Source organism: Labrus bergylta, chromosome 21 (assembly GCF_963930695.1).
Source record: "Labrus bergylta chromosome 21, fLabBer1.1, whole genome shotgun sequence".
NCBI lineage: Eukaryota > Metazoa > Chordata > Actinopteri > Labriformes > Labridae > Labrus > Labrus bergylta.
The window spans coordinates 12,963,682-12,980,195 of record NC_089215.1 but is presented as its reverse complement, the minus strand read 5'-3'; the positions used below and the strand labels follow the sequence as shown (position 1 = coordinate 12,980,195).

The following is a 16,514-nucleotide window of genomic DNA, read 5'->3' as shown; positions in this document are numbered from 1 at the left end:
TTGTCAAATGAATTATCTTTGAAGGATTAGTTATAACTGAAAACAAGACAGGCTATCGTCTTTTTGAGTAGCTTCTCAGAGGAACGTTCCCATGTGCCAAAACTTTAAAGTACAACATTAATTGGCTACAGCAGTCATGGCGTTAATGTATGTTTTTTTTCAATGTAGGCTATGTGAGGCTCTATGTATGTTAATTATAGTATAGAAGTGTGCCAAATCCTCAACAATTAGGGTAATAGATATCTTTATTGTCACTGTACCAGTATAAGGAAATACTGTATAAAATAGCCTAAATAAATAGCCAAATGTTGTAAAATATTTCAATATGATCTTCAAATTGATACAGTAAATTGTCATAGAAGACATATGAGTTATCAACGTGAATAAAATCACCACTAGTAACCCCTAAAGTAACAATCTTCTGCTGTCCTTATGTTGTTTTCAGGAATTCCTCCTGATCTGCCTGTAGTTGCTAGGGGAAGTGACGTCAGCAGCGAATGACAGCTTTCACGGTGAAGGAAAAATCCGACAGCGGACTGAAGCTTCGGACGACGGAGGACAAAGTTTATGAACAAAATCCGCCTTCATCCTTTTTCTTTTAGCGAGTTATGACTCCGGAATTACGAGGGACATAAACTGCGCATTTCACACTATCGGATGATATAGATATTATCGACCTTCGTTTCTCAGAAAGATAGGAAAGGGATGGTGAAAATTGTATTGTTGCAGAAGAACTGGGATTCTGGGGGACGGGGGAGTGTGAATCTGTGAGCGTTGCGATTAAAGCTGTTTGTGAAGGTGGGATATTTGTCGAAGTAACCACGCAAAAAGAGTCAGAATCTACACATTTCTGTGGGGAAAAGCAACGCAAATTGTTAAGGTAGAAACGACGCAACAGACGTAAGGTTAGGTGACAATAAGCGAAATGGAGTTGAGAGTGGGGAACAGATACAGACTGGGCAGAAAAATCGGAAGTGGATCTTTCGGAGACATATATTTAGGTGAGTAAACATGCATGCTATTCGCCTACTAATCAACAAAATGTATCCTGCCATTTATAACCTTTATGTTGTTACCAGTAAGCATCAGATTCAGGTTGTAGTAACCCCTTTACGACGGTAAGACAGTTGTCAACCATACCGCTGTGTTACGAAGTTAACGATTTAAACCTTAAACTAAAAATCAAAACAAGTCAGTGTGTGTCGAAATATTTGAAGTATGTTATGCCAATACTGTAAAGGCAGCTAACAAACTGTATTAGTTTGTTGACTTGACATGTAGGGCTGGGCGATGTGACCTCAAATCAATATCACGATTAATTGAACAATTATTTGTTTTTTTTTAGTTTTTGCCCTCATAGTTCACTGACATGGTCTTTTTTTTTTACTGTAAATATGCTCAACTATTAAAGCTGGGATATGTTTTCTAATGAAAGAGAGCGTATCTGATGAACTGAAATCAAAGCTTTGCTTGAAATGAAAAATTAAAGTAAAAAAATGAACTTTTGAAAAACATCAACAAAAAAACAAACAAACAAAAAATATAACCATTTCTTCTTGCAAACAGTTTTTCCGCAGTGTTTACATTTGACTTCTTTTTGTTTGGTGTCTAAAGACAAAACATGTCTAAATAACAATTATTGCTTCCATGTTTCGGATTGCATGTGTTGTCACGTGACTGCCCTTAAAAATCATTGAAATAATTGACATGAACAAGATTAAGTCGGTCAGAGGTTCTCAATGTGAGTTTGATGAATTGCCCAGCCCTACTGACATGTTACATGATACTACAGTTGGCAGGGAAGAGCCACTAGTTTTATTTCACTGTTAAAAAGACAGTTCCTTTATATGTCATAGCTGTCATTGTGGTTAGAAAAAGGGAGGCCAGCTTCATACACGACAACCTTAGCTAACTTGATCCTTGCTGTGTGAAGGTAATTCCAGGTTTGTCGAAGGCACTAGCTTTACAGCTTACATTAAACCTGATGAGCAGAATCTAGTACCTACCACCTCTTTTCAGCGTGACAAAGCTGCTCCTTTAAGTTATTTTAGCCACTTCACACACGCATGTATTCACTGTAGTTAGTTTTGTTTGTGTATTAAGCTCTCAAAACGCTTCTGTATTACAGTAGCTACTCTTTCTGGGGTCTCCATATCTTATTGACAATATTTCATTAGTTATCCATTCTCACAGTACAACAGAAACTCAACACCTGTCTGACACGTACAGTAGCTATACACAAACGTGTCTCTCTTTAGTAGTTGAGAAAATAAAGTATCTGACATCTAGATCACAAGAAAAATCGGATAAAAAGCTCTAAATCCATTTGATATATTTGAGGCCATCAAAAATATCATATATAATGCTATACAGGATTTCTTAGGCAAATAGATACAATCTGAACTTTTTGTTAAAACATCTTTTATACCGTTCTGAAATAAATAAAACACTTGATAATTTCCATGCCACCATTGCTGGATTACACACTGTCCTTTGCATTCAACTAGTTCTGCAGGGAGGCAACAAAAAAACAACCCTCTGCTGACGGTCGAGTAGAATTTTTATGTTTGTCCAGAAAAAAAAAAAAAAGGTTGTACTGATATGTGTAATAAAACCCACTAAAGAAAAACAAAACCTACTTCTCACACTTATCAAGGCTAAACAATGATGCGTTATAATTACTCTTGTTGTGTAACTCTGGTTCTACGTTGGCAGTTAGTCATGTGAACATGTTTGTTAAACATAAACACTGGTCACACTGGTTTTTCAAGTAAATGGAGGTGTCCGTTAGCTCTAAAGCAAAAGAGCCTTTGATAAGCAGATTGAAGAAACTCAAAAGGATGTAGCAGTTTACAAAAGTCAGTGTAGTTGTGAATTGTTAAAAACCAGATGTGAGAGAAGTTGACTGAGTCTGCAGAGCATGTTAAAACGGTTTCTAGATGTGAGCATAATGTGACCTTTCTGTTCTTGACCAGAGCAGCTGACAAAGCAAACAGGAACAGCATTCATCCAAGGACCAACAACAACATGATAGAATCATTTTTGCCCACAATAGTTTAACACATTGCAGCTCAGACTTGTTTTTCTGTAGGGGGGGGGGGGGTGAATAAAGAGCAATAAAAAAGTACTACACCGATAAAGAAGTATCAAACCAAGGGTAATAAGCCTTTAAAACATATTCTTCCTCATAGTGATTCATGGTCTATCAATACCAGTATCTATCTTCCTCCCACACATTTATGGAAATACCAGTCAATGCTCTGATCCAATTCCAGGATTTATAAGCTCGCCAAAAATATACTGGCTTCTGGCAAAGTTTCATGTGATGTTTACAGTTTACAGCAGAGCAATCAGCAAGTCAGCAATCCCAATGCAAACGAACCCTGGTGCGGACCAAAGAACCCGAACTCTGGTCCACTTAAAAACAGGGGTCTGGGTTCGCTATTTTAAGTGAGGAGGGAAGCGAACCAAAATGCAGTGCATTGTGGGTGGAATTTGGCCATCTGTAAACAATGACAATTGGGTTTTGCCGAGCATGGCAAACGTTAGCATTGCTAACAGCAGCAGCCTTCAGTCTTCCTTACAGGTTAACGCCCTGATGCCTGTGCTGGTTACACATCGCTCCGGTCGGTATGCCAGTTTAACCTGACACAGCCGACATATAACTTAACTCCATTTTAGAGATGAAAATAGGCTACTGTCAAACTGCGCCGCGCTACGGGAAGCCCCTCTTCCATTGTCTTTTATTTACTTTCAGGTCGTAGTGCAGGCTGGATGACAGCAGCAGCTACATGCTGCATTCAGGTGCTCCTCGGAGTGTCACAGTTTCAGAGTTGGGAAGTCATTTATTCCTAACTAATTCCAGATCTGTTTTTTTATTTTATTTCAATTGACTGGTCTCCTCTACTAAGCAGAGTTGTTCCAGGTTTTATTGGATTATTAAAAAGAAGGAAAGGTATTTAGTCAAATATCAAAAGTATTCAATTTTGTCTCAGAAGTGGTGTGTTTTTGCTTTTTTGCGACAGCAGTTGGCAGGCAGATTGAGTTTGATAAGACCAGTTTTCCTGTCCATCTCATGGGCCTTTACTCCATGAGCAGGACACTTACAGCATACGCCCCCCGCCTCCTCCTGTTCTGCTGTATTTACTCTGAGTTTATATTTTGGTCAGACTTTCTCCACAGGTTCACAACAGTCTTTCTGCCAACCTATCTGCAGTGAATTTAAGGAAAGGCTCTGTGATAAAACCACGTTTAAGAAGGGAATTAGAGGAGATCAGTGACACTGACTCTGCCGACCTGATTTCCTCAAGCAGATCGTCATAGAGACCTAATACGACAGACGTGTAATTAATCCTACCTTCATGAAGGTTATAGTGTTAGTTTTTGTATAAACTGTTTTAGAGAAATATTTATGAAACATAATGATAATTTGGGGGAAATTTGGTTTTAGGTGCTTGCATGGCAGTACTTTTCCCTTTTGTACGCATCTTCCAGAGTTTTTATCCCAAACTTTGCATTCTGTATCAGCACAGTCCTTTTTGCTAACAGTCAAACTAGGTGCCCTTTCATGCTTAATCTTTTGGCTTGGCCTTATTTAACATGGCCTTTCTGTTAGTGTACACCAGACACGTATGGCTCTCTTTTATAAGCCAGGAAAGAGTTGGCCTCTGATTTGTTTTGATTCACTGCAGGGCAGGGATGGGCCTGGGCCTGTGACTTAATAGCAACCTTTCTGTTAGTACTTTGTAGAAGGCAGACTATACTGAAGAAAAAAGTTTAAACTGGAATTTATTTATTTTCTGTACACTGGCAACAGCACAGTGTGGCTGTGTTATTATGGGAGAAATGAACCTCCATAAAATCCGATGTGAGACACTTTTACTGCCTATGTTTTTATCTAAAAAGTGGGCCTCCTACATACCGGTACAACCAGTATATCTTTATTAGACGTGCACCATCACCCATTGCATGCGACCTGATGATTGAAAATTTGCCCTCATTCGTTGTTTATTGCAAGCAGCCGTTCGTCATTTGTGTTGTGACTTGTGAGCTTTCCCAACTTTACAGCATGGAGATCAGATATTAACCCGGGAAGGGAGGGGTTTCCTTTTCCCAGCACATGGACTCACAGGCACACACAAACAGCAGAGCCATTACAGAGAGAATTAGAATTCATGGGAGCTTGTTGCACGGAAAACCTTAAAAACTGCAATTTACAAGCGTGTATTGAAGCGTGAATGACGTAACGTACGGTTCAATAGTTTATTGACAATTGTTGCATTCCTATTATTCATAGGCCTATGAAAATGAAGCTCCTGCGTGTGATTTCTGGTCTTAGTTTGGATTAAATGATGCTTTAAAAGTCAGTAAATGTGTACTAACATTTATTCATTTTCAGGCACGGATATTTCAGTTGGTGAGGAGGTTGCCATTAAGTTGGAATGTGTGAAGACCAAACACCCCCAGCTCCACATCGAGAGCAAGATCTACAAGATGATGCAAGGAGGAGGTGACATATCAGCTCACATGCCCACTGTTCTCATCACTGCACTCATCACTGCACTCATCACTGCCTCGATCTCCTTCTTTCGTTTTGTACTCCTCTTGATACATATATATATATATATATATATATATAGTTCCTCAATCTATTTTTGCCATCATATCCGCCTTCATGTAATCCTCTTCCTCATTGATTCTCTCCTCTTCAATCCACCTGCATGTTAACATGATGCATACATGGCTTCAGCAGCTCGTGATCCACATGAGTCACTAGTCGAAGCTCAAGTAGAGCGACTGACTACACAATGGATCAGCCTGCAGGCCTAAATGAACTGTAATTCTGAATGAATAAAACTGGAATATCATTGTCCATTAACGATGAATTTCAAAGCAAATTGTAAAAAAGACTTAAGTATGTTTATTTGAAGTGTATTTTTAGTCTTTCTGGTGATGCTTCTTCTGCAAGCTTGATTTCTCATATCATTTTTCTGTACATTTCAAATGGGTCTAACACAGCCTAAAAGACAGGATCCATGCTTTAATACTGATACTATTATTTACAAATCCTGGAACAATAAACTTTTTATTTGGACCAGAAGTCAATTCTTTTAGCAGTGATTTATAAAAATCCATGCTGTGAAAATCAAAAGATAAAGCACTAGTGACGATTGATATTATGGTTGATTACAGCGGTTAAAATGCTGATCGAAGCACCTATATGTTTGAAATCAAGACTTTTTTGGTCGACAGTGCATGTCAGGAGAGGCTGCACGCCAAGTTGTTACTCATTTTAGCTTAGCTTGTTTAGGTGGGACTTACCAGAGGACATCTTTAGCTACTTAAACTGCAGTTTCACAACAGCGCCGTAACAAAGTTCCACTGTCATTATGCCCTAGTACCTACATATTGCATCCCTAACAGCTGTGTCAAATCATCATCAGACATTTCATGCACTACATCTTTTTTTAAGTTTTTAACAGTTGTAATTGAAGTAAATGCCTTGTTTTTGCAGTTGGCATCCCAACAATAAAGTGGTGTGGGGCAGAAGGTGACTACAATGTGATGGTGATGGAGCTGCTGGGACCCAGCCTGGAGGATCTCTTCAACTTTTGCTCCCGCAAATTCAGCCTCAAGACAGTCCTGCTGCTTGCAGATCAGATGGTGAGACCACCCACACTGACCTCACACTCTGTGTTTTTTAATCTTTCAGACCTCTGTCCGGTCATTGAATATCTTACTTTCAGATTGTGTTGCTATGTGTGCTTTTCCTCCCTAAAATGTGATTAAACTTCGGTGAACAGAATGACCTTATTTTTCTGCTGCTTTTTCTTCTTTTCTGCTATAGATCAGTCGCATTGAGTACATTCACTCCAAGAACTTCATCCACAGAGATGTGAAGCCTGATAACTTCCTGATGGGACTGGGCAAAAAGGGCAACCTCGTCTACATCATCGACTTTGGATTGGCCAAAAAATATCGCGACGCTCGCACGCACCAGCACATCCCCTACCGCGAGAACAAGAACTTGACCGGCACAGCACGCTACGCCTCCATCAACACACATCTGGGGATTGGTAAAAAAAAAACATATATATATATATATATATATATATGTGTCAATACATTACTGCATCTCTTTTGGATTAAATTGGAAGATGTATTTTTGCTTAGTGCTTTGTTGTACCCTTATATCTGTTCATTGTCCCCTCTATAGAGCAGTCCAGGCGTGATGATTTGGAGTCTCTGGGCTATGTTCTCATGTATTTCAATCTGGGCTCACTGCCGTGGCAAGGCCTCAAGGCTGCCACCAAGAGGCAAAAGTATGAGCGCATCAGTGAGAAGAAAATGTCCACCCCAATTGAGGTGCTTTGCAAGGGATACCCCTGTGAGTCTCAGATCATTTTAGGCGTTCTTATTCATTTCTCGCATCATATTCATCAGGAGAAGCCAGTCGTGTTTCTGTTTTCATCTTTTCTACCTCTTTTTCGCAGCGGAGTTTGCCACCTACCTGAACTTCTGCCGCTCCCTCCGGTTTGATGACAAGCCTGACTACTCGTACCTGCGACAGCTGTTCAGAAACTTATTCCACAGACAGGGATTCTCCTATGACTACGTGTTTGACTGGAACATGCTTAAGTTTGTGAGTACTAATAGTTGTCTGTACAACTGTCGTGTTAATACATCAGCCACAGTATATATCCTTTACATTCTTTGTAGATACCTACCTTGATTTTGTTTCCTCACTTAATTATTCTGATATACTAGATATGCAAAGACAAAACTGAATGTTTTCATTCTTGTGATATTTGTATCCTCTCAGGTAGATGAACAGGATATACCTGCATATGAGTTGCACAGGTCAATTTCTGCCTTATTAGATACTGCCATCATCGTACATGACATAATAGACATTTGGTCCATAATATGAAAAAATTATAGAAAATAGGAATCCTCGTCAGTAGGAAAACCTCGACGCCAGAAAGGATATGACGTAAAAATAGTCCAACTGTGCAGTAAAGAGGAAGACACTTGTAGGCCGCCTATTTTAGATAAAGGAAAGCCTTCATACACTAAAGCAGCTGTGAAGTTGTTTTGTTGTCAATAGTCTGAAAGTTAAAATCATTTTAGCTGACTTTAAATAAAGAAAGTGAAGTTTTTCAGTCGCCCTGCAGGTAGGAATCCTTCTTCCTCTGTTATAAGGTCGTTTAGGATACTTACTTACTAAAATATATCTAAATATCGCAATGATCCTGTAAAGATGACTCCTACAGTCCCAGGTGTTCCTCTGATATGTATGTTAGTCTTGCCAGCCAGCAGGTGATAAATGTTTCTTTTTGTTGTATTTAGGGTGCCAACCGTGCAGCAGAGGAAGCAGAGCGAGAGCGCAGAGACCGGGAGGACAGGTTGAGACACGGCAGGAACCCAGGGGCCAGAGGAATACCTGCTGCATCAGGACGACCACGAGGAGCACAGGAAGGAGCCCCGCCCACTCCTCTAACACCCACCTCACACACAGGTGAGTTCACTCCCGCACCCACCTCAGCTCCTCATTGATCTTCAACTAATGGGAGGTACAAAATAAAATTAAAAAAAGACCAGCAGGATGGTTTTGAGGCTTGTTTTGGAAAGTTTGAGATGTATGCCTGAATCTGATTATACAGCTGTTGAATTGAAGACAAGTCTGATGTAGGGCGATAAGTCTGTTTTAGTCCATGAAGATACGACGGTAAACTCAATACAAGTAATATGTTAAAAAGTAGGTGTTTGTTTAATGGCATGAATAATGTAGTGTCTTTCTCATGTTAAGAACACAAAGAACCTTAATCTAAATTAGAGTTTCCCATGTTTACAATAGATGTACTCAGTATCTCTAGGATGCTCTTTTTATACAGTCATGTAACTAACCCGCTGCCAGTTAACCTTAGTAACTATAAGATGTACCATGAAGAGTTTTTTTATGCATTTAACAACAAATAAAAAACAGTTCTTCAGCTATTCAAATAGAAAAAAAAATGAGTCCTTGTTAGTTATAGATTTTGCACATGGCTTTTTTTACTTGGATATGTGAGTGAATTATTCACACTGAAAATCCCTGTCTGGCTTTTAGATTTATTCAATGAAAATACTTTCTATCAAAAGCATAAAGCATGAAAACATGTTTTTTTTGCAGTTCCCCAATCTCAGGCCAAATGAAGCAAACGGTGGCCTTTTTGTGTGGAAGACTTTTGTATTAAAATCCATTGCCTTTAAAAGCAGAAGAAGCTGATGTCGTTCTTATTGTTTTTGATCTCCAGCCAACACGTCTCCACGACAAGTGTCCGGTATGGAGCGCGAACGTAAGGTCAGCATGCGACTGCACCGCGGAGCTCCTGTCAACGTCTCCTCCTCAGACCTAACAGGACGGCAGGACACTTCCCGCATGTCCACCTCACAGGTACAAGACGCCCCTTAGACAGACTTGTTAATTATTCAAGTGTCTCTGAAACCATCAGTACGGGCAGAAAGAAGAACAAGTACTTTGCAAGTGATTCATCCTCATCCAAGTTTAGGTTTGAAGTACGAGACCTTAAATGAGAAAAAGGTTAAAGGACTTTGGATGTAAAAGACCATACTCACACGAGGGACATCTTCCTGTGATGACACGCTAAGGGTAGGAAGCTAAAATACTGATGTCATGTTGAACCGCTATTTTTCAGGTTGTAAGTCATAAAAACATTGAGGATCTGACACGTTGTTTCCATTTTACGGCTTCCAGATAAATAATAAAGTACAAAGATGATGGATATTGTCATTGGCTAGTACCAGCAGTATACAGCTGATGTCATCATTCAGCCACTTCTTTGCACGACTTACACAGTAATGCAGAAATCACAGTGAGGCTTTACACACTTAACATCCAGTTCCCTAAATACATGCAGTGAGTTTTACCTTCTGCATAAATGATGTAAATGTGTTCAAATGAGAGTTATTATCTAAAATGAGAACACACCTGTTCTATTGTATCAGTGGTTTTCAAACATAAATGTTGGCAAAGAAGAGGCTGAGTGGTAACGTTAGCTGTGCTCTCATAGTAATTAATGGTTTGTCAACTTGAAATATGACTTGATGTCACTCCGGATTTGGAAGTGTTCATTGCTTTTATAGTTTCTTAACAAACGGGAGGCGATTTAATGGAAACAATCTATTTTTTTGATCAGTTTGACATAGGCCTGGGCAATATGACAAAACATGTTATCACGATAAAATATTTCATATCAGTCGATATCGATAGTTATCACGATAATTGTCAATTATTATTTCTTTCAAACTGATTTTTGTTTCTGAGTGAAAGTTAAAGAAACCAGATGGTTAATTATACTTTATTGTAAGAACATAACGAATTATAATTAAACAGAGACATTTCAGCATCATAAGCTCAGTGCATGGAGCTGGAAAACGCTGATATGACACTTTGTTGCTGGGGAGTAACACTCACTGGCCCGCTGGGGTCTACACCATGCATAGACAGTTTATATTATTTACAATACGGACCACACTATCACTCGTTTATGACATTTGGACATTTATTTCCTTCGGTGTGTTTTAATGGGTCATATTGTTTCAAATGGGGTAACATAAAAAGTAACATACAGTACATAAAGGAAAGTACAAATGAAAGACAGTAATATACAGAATATAAAGTAAACCAATAAAGACGCATTTAAATAGTGAAATCATTATTTAAATAGAGGGGGAAAGGTTTTATAATAATGCAGATATTTGTTATATTGTCTGTTGTTAACTAAAAGTAGCGATTTCAGTCGGGACTTTAAATTAAGATTAAATTAAACAATGCTCGTTTGTTTTGATTTGGAGGCGTACATGACGTGACTATTTACGTTTAATTTCGCACAGCATTGTGGGTGGTAAAATACAATCCATTTCTTGAAAGGACGCATCCGATCCATACTGCATGAAACCCGGAAGTTAGTATCCATACTGAAATGTTCAGTATACTGAGGTGGACACAAAAAATGCATACTGAATGACCACGAAAGTTCAGTATACTGAAACTCCCTACTGAAAAGTACGTACTGCCTCCTGAACTGTGGCTATTCGGAAAGGGCCACGGTGTTTTCTCCTGCTTTGAGCCTTCAGTGATCACTAATTTCGGCTGTATTTTCATTCCGCTCCGAGCGTCTGTAAGCCCGCCTACCCATATCCCTGCGACATGATTGGCTGTTCGTCGTCCTTTTCGTCTTGTCTTTAATATTGGGGGGCATTTAGCGTTGAAAGGCGCATTAGTGCCCCTCGTTTCCCTTTTATTGAACATTTTTAATATTTATATTGACAAAAATTATATCGCGATAATTATCGATATCATTTTATCGCTCAGGCCTAGTTTGACATGATAACATTTTAGCTTCCTACTCTGAGCAGGATGTCGAAGAAAGATGCCCGCTGTGGCAATATGGTCTATTACATTTTAAGTCCATTAAATGTTTTCTCCATATGCTGTCTTCCATGTTACTACATACAAATATGGATAATGGCATGTGAAAAACTTAGTTTTGTTTTTAATGTTTTTGAAAACACTCAACTGTTTTACCTCAGAACAAGGTCTAAATATCTTTTAGACCCCAGCAGCAGCTCCTCTGTGATCGTCAGAGAGAAGGGAAGCGTACTTTTTTAGCCAGTTTTCTGCAGGTGTTTGGATGATGCAGGATGTGGGTTCTGACTTGACTTGTTGGGCCTTCTCTCTCCCTCCCCCCAACCTCAGAATAGCATTCCCTACGAGCATCACGCCAAGTAGACGCTCGCCACGTCCTTGTGTGACGGTGGCAACATCGGGTGAGTCCGTCCCCAAAGCACCAGGGATGCATGGGTCTAAGCTCCAGTTCCACATGAGGCTACCTCTGAGTACTGTGTTCAGTTCTGATTCTTACATTTGTCTTCCAGCTCAGTGTTGATCATTTTGTCTCAGTCTTTTAGGAGGTAAAAGAAGAAAGTATACGATGGGTTTGAGATTAGATCGGCAGCTTTAACATGTTCATGTAAATACAGAAGTAGCACTACCTGGAATCAGGACTGAACACATGGCAGATACTTCATCATCTGCCACCTTGACATCCACAAAACTGTTAAACTCAAGGAAAAAGCGCCTTGTACCTCCGAGGTGTTTAGATCCCAAAAATGTTTAAATATAAAACCCATCTATTTATTGATGTCATATTATAATAAATAAATAAATAATAAACTTTCACATGTACCTGGCTATTGATGACATCATGTCTGCACTGTAGCAGCCTCACTGAACACTCTGATTGTGACTGTTCTCTGAGCAGGAAGGAGAAGTCCTGTGAGAACTGGAGTGGATAATGCATCATCGTGCATCAGAGCCTAAGAGTGTTACTCCCTTATTGCCTATTAAGGGCTCCCCCTTTTAATCAGCTCTGTGCTTGTGGCTTGTTGCTTGCACTGTTGGTTTGACGCCTGAGGCCATATCGATCAGATGGCAGGCCTGCAGCTGTAGCATCCAGAGGAATTTACCTCCCCCCAACCCCCCCAACCCCCCCCTTTCTCCAGCCTTGCCGGGTGCAGCCCAGTGTTACTTCACTTGCAGTTTTTGTCCTCCCTGGGTTTTCCCTTTAAACACTTGCATGTTATGAAGCTACTTGTTTGCAATTCAATGTTAAGCTTTCTCATGGCTTGGGCTTAAAGCATGTCAGCAAATGTTCAGAGTGAGAGGATGAAAGTTAGATAAATCAGTCCATGTTTCATGTCTTCCTTCTTAATTCGGTTTGTTAGCTCAGACAGTGTTCACTTGCTGTGCCACAAGAGGGGAGATGTCCTTGTATTTGCATGCACTGCAAGTCTGTTTGCCGTAATAAAGTACTAGAAAATAATCTTTAACAGGAATACCAGGACAAAGGTTCTGCTTTTGTCTCTCCCGTACTTGCCTTGCAAAACACAGTAAACAACACAGTTAGCATTACAATTATTGTATTTTTATTCAAAACGTGATCTTTTCTGCACCGTATCACATATGTCAGTTGTAACTCAATACTGGTTCAAGTCTATCCCAGTGTTTCCCATTAATTAACTAGACTGTGGCGGCCCACCATAGTCTCATTTGCCATGCTAGCGTCAGGGAATTATTATCAACTATAAGAACGTTCTTTTTTCTAAGTACATTTAAAGTACAATTTACCCCATTAAATGTGATGTGTGGCTGCAGTAGCCTACACCGGAATGTGTGATTGTTTTTATGTCCATTCCCTACCTTGTTTACCTCCTGCAGAGTGTTACAACTCATAGCCGTTCGGAGCTTTTCAATCGCTGTGCAGGTTTCGGAGGTTTTATACACAATCAAAAACGTTTGATCACCCTGTCAGAAAAAGCAGCATAACTAGTTGTAAAGCTAGGTATCGAAATTCTAGCTGAATATTCTTTTTGAACCTGCAAAAACAACTTATGAAAGAGCGGGACAAATCTGTTTCGCCTAAAGACGCAGCACAGCTCCGCTGCTCACCTGTTGTCTTGAAAAGCTGCACTTAAAGTTTACTCATAAGTCTAAACATTAGATCAGACCTTCTTTCAAGAGGTTCTCTTCCTCATTATGTCAAAAACCTGCATTTAAAGATATAGCTGGGTCCGCGGACCACACTTGAGAGGCAGAGAGAGAGAGTTATATGGGCGAGCGAGAATCTGAACGTTTTGATTTTGAAATGTTCTTAAATCGTTTGAGCTGCTGTTAATACTCTAAATATTTATAATACTGAACATTACAATTAATGTATAAAATATACAGCATGTTGTAGAGATGCGATCCAAATTTGGACAAGAGGCTGGAAAGGAGCGATGATCATAACTGTAAGAGGAGTAGGAACAGTATGCCTGCTTGAGGGTCTCTATGGGCCAAGCCTAAAGCCATTTAATTTCCATGGGCATTGGATTTTATGTTTTGACAATTTGTGCACTAAAAGAGCACAAAATTGTTAAAAGAGAATTCAGTTTTTGATACATTTAACCTCTTAATTTTGCACAAAACTTGATGCATCTAACTTTAAAATGTACACATTTTTCTCCCGGGGGGTGCATGTTAGAGGGCTGCATTTGCGAATGGAGTCCCACGGACCCAACGCAAATCTTGTGGGAGTGGGCAGTGTTAATGTTGCTCCCGGTCGGAGCGGGCAAAACATCACTGCGGGTCCTAGATTTAGTTAGTGCTTACAACAATGGAATCAACAAAAGATGTGGAAAGGAAGATTAAGGTAGTTTTTAAATGATAAAGGCAGGTCTGAGAAATGTTGTCATATTTGTCCATTGTAACTTTTTAAGATGGAAAATAACTTTCTTAGCTGCTGGACAACAGGCACACATCTTGCACCTTACGTTGAGATGAAACACCTGCCCTGTTCTCCCCTATCAAAGTAAGCTCTCCTTCAAAAACTTCACACTTCTCCCTTCACATCAGCACGCCTGTTGGTGTACTTATTACCCAAGCAAAACAAGATCCAACAGTGAAATGCCCTAAAATCACAAATAAATAAGAAATTAAATATATTAATCATAAGATTGCTGTAAGGGAATCAAGAATGACAGACATGATAACAGGTACAGCCCTAGTTTATCCCTTCAGTGTCTAATGAGGACGACATGTTAAAGAAGTTCAAAACAATTTTCTAAGGCCTGAAAATGTGGAGATAATTTCAATGGCACCAATGCAACATCCCTTGTTAAATCCCTGCAGCTGAGTTCTCAGGTTGAAATGAATCTTGACTTTGAAATGCATTCAATCTCAGAATGAATAAAAAGCTCTGTAAGGGAAGCAGACATGCAAATTGGACATGTCAGTTAGTTCAATGAAATGAAGTGTTTGTGACTCTCTGGCTCCCTTTTGTTCCCTGTAGATGGTGTCCGCTGTACCGTCTGCTGGTCTCCATCTTCTAGCTCCTCGATGAGCCCCCACAATGCAACGTGGAGGACAAAGGCCTGAAGCAACCTGGCATATGATACTACCACTATGAATAACTACATCTCCGATCTGAAGCCAGCTTCAGAATGGGCATACACTGCTCTCTGACGTCCTCCCCTCTGTTCTATCTCTCCTTTACTTCTCCTTTTTCTGTGTTTCTGTCTGAACGGATGTCGGACCTCGGAGCGGTTCTCTGTCCACTTTTCAGGACATACTAGCACAACCCTCAACATGCTTTTTCCAGGATAAACGCAGCGTCCTGATAGTCTTTTGTAGGACACTAACAGACTGATGAAACAACACAGACTCCCTGTCCTCTGGAAACTTTATGATCCAACATTTCCATCGTCGCTGTCAGCAACAGAACCCTTTTTCTCCCAGTAAGGTGTAACCAGCAGCTTTTCATTGTGTGTATATGTATGGGTAGTTTTAGGGGGCGCGATGCTTTTCATTGGTATCATTTTCGCCTCCTACAAGTACCAGCAACGTTTTCTGTTTCTGTTTTTCCCAACACCGATGGCTCTGGTCAGTATCTCTATAGCCATTTGTATTAATGAAAAAGAAAGTACTCTATGCATGTTTAAGAGCCTTTAAATTCAGGTGTGGAGGCTCGAGCCCATGAACGTACCAAACATGCTTTGGTATCTCGGTGCAGGAGGTTGTGTATTTACTCATCAGTTGACAAGATGTTCTGTCTGTTGGGCTCCAGATGAGCTCTGGTGTTCTGTCTAATGAGCCCCGCTCCCTTTTTTAGTGTTCGCTACAAAAGAAGTGCACTTGATGAGGGGGCGAGGGCGTCATCCGACCACATGTCCATTCAATGTGTACAGATAAACATTCAAACTTTTCTTACTTGTATTATTTGGAAGCTGTGAAATAACTTGTAATATTGATGTGAAAATGTTTTCTCATAAGTTCTGTTTGTCCTGTATGGATGAGGTCGGAGCTCCTGCAGGTCTGTTTTTGTGTTCTCCCATCAGTGTGTCCCTCCTCAGAGCCGTAGAGATGTCACAGGAAGCAGAGATGTTGAACTGAATGTGAAAGAAATTTTGTACAACATGCTGTCTTGTCACAGCTCCTGCTTTACGTATGGAAGGATCCGTGATCCTGTACCAACACAAAACTTTTTCTTTTTTTTTTTAAAGAAAGTTGACTCTCGTCCCTCCTCGGGCTTTTCCAGCAGTGTCGTCGTCTTTTTTTTTTTTTTTTTTTATATATATCTGACTCAACCTGTCTGACACTAATACTAACCCTGTACTCCTGTCAGAATGTAACAGCCCTGTTGTAGTTCATTTCTCACTGCTGCTCGTACTCCTCATAGTTTTGATTTTGACCCTGGACCTCTTTGGTCAGGCACTCTACACCTATTGAATTATGTAAGCAACCAGATCAGCAAGATTTACTTTCTCACATTTATATTTGCCACTGTATTTGTGTACTTAAACTGTAAATAAATGAATTACTTGTACCTTTTTTATGGTTTCATTACTTTATACTACATGTGAATGAATCAATTGACCAAAATGCAAGACTTTCTTTCACATATATTTCAGTA

At 39.8% G+C, this 16,514-nt stretch overlaps 1 protein-coding gene across 3 annotated transcripts; it reads left to right on the top strand.

Moving 5' to 3' along the window:
• The first annotated feature begins 500 nt into the window (after positions 1-500).
• Positions 501-16,427, top strand: csnk1db (casein kinase 1, delta b). Of its 3 annotated transcripts, none has more exons than XM_065949327.1 (10): positions 501-1,001; positions 5,399-5,509; positions 6,515-6,663; positions 6,848-7,076; positions 7,217-7,387; positions 7,494-7,642; positions 8,350-8,518; positions 9,297-9,436; positions 11,767-11,832; positions 14,895-16,427. In XM_065949327.1, the coding sequence occupies exons 1-9, from the start codon at positions 926-928 to the stop codon at positions 11,815-11,817; spliced, it is 1,245 nt and encodes a 414-aa protein (XP_065805399.1). In that variant the 5' UTR covers positions 501-925; the 3' UTR covers positions 11,818-11,832; positions 14,895-16,427. The 3 variants fall into 3 exon arrangements, with proteins under 3 accessions (XP_065805399.1, XP_020495731.1, XP_020495722.1); XM_020640075.3 differs by having other exon boundaries at positions 11,762-11,832; XM_020640066.3 differs by lacking the exon at positions 11,767-11,832 and having other exon boundaries at positions 502-1,001.
• Positions 16,428-16,514: the final 87 nt, after the last annotated feature.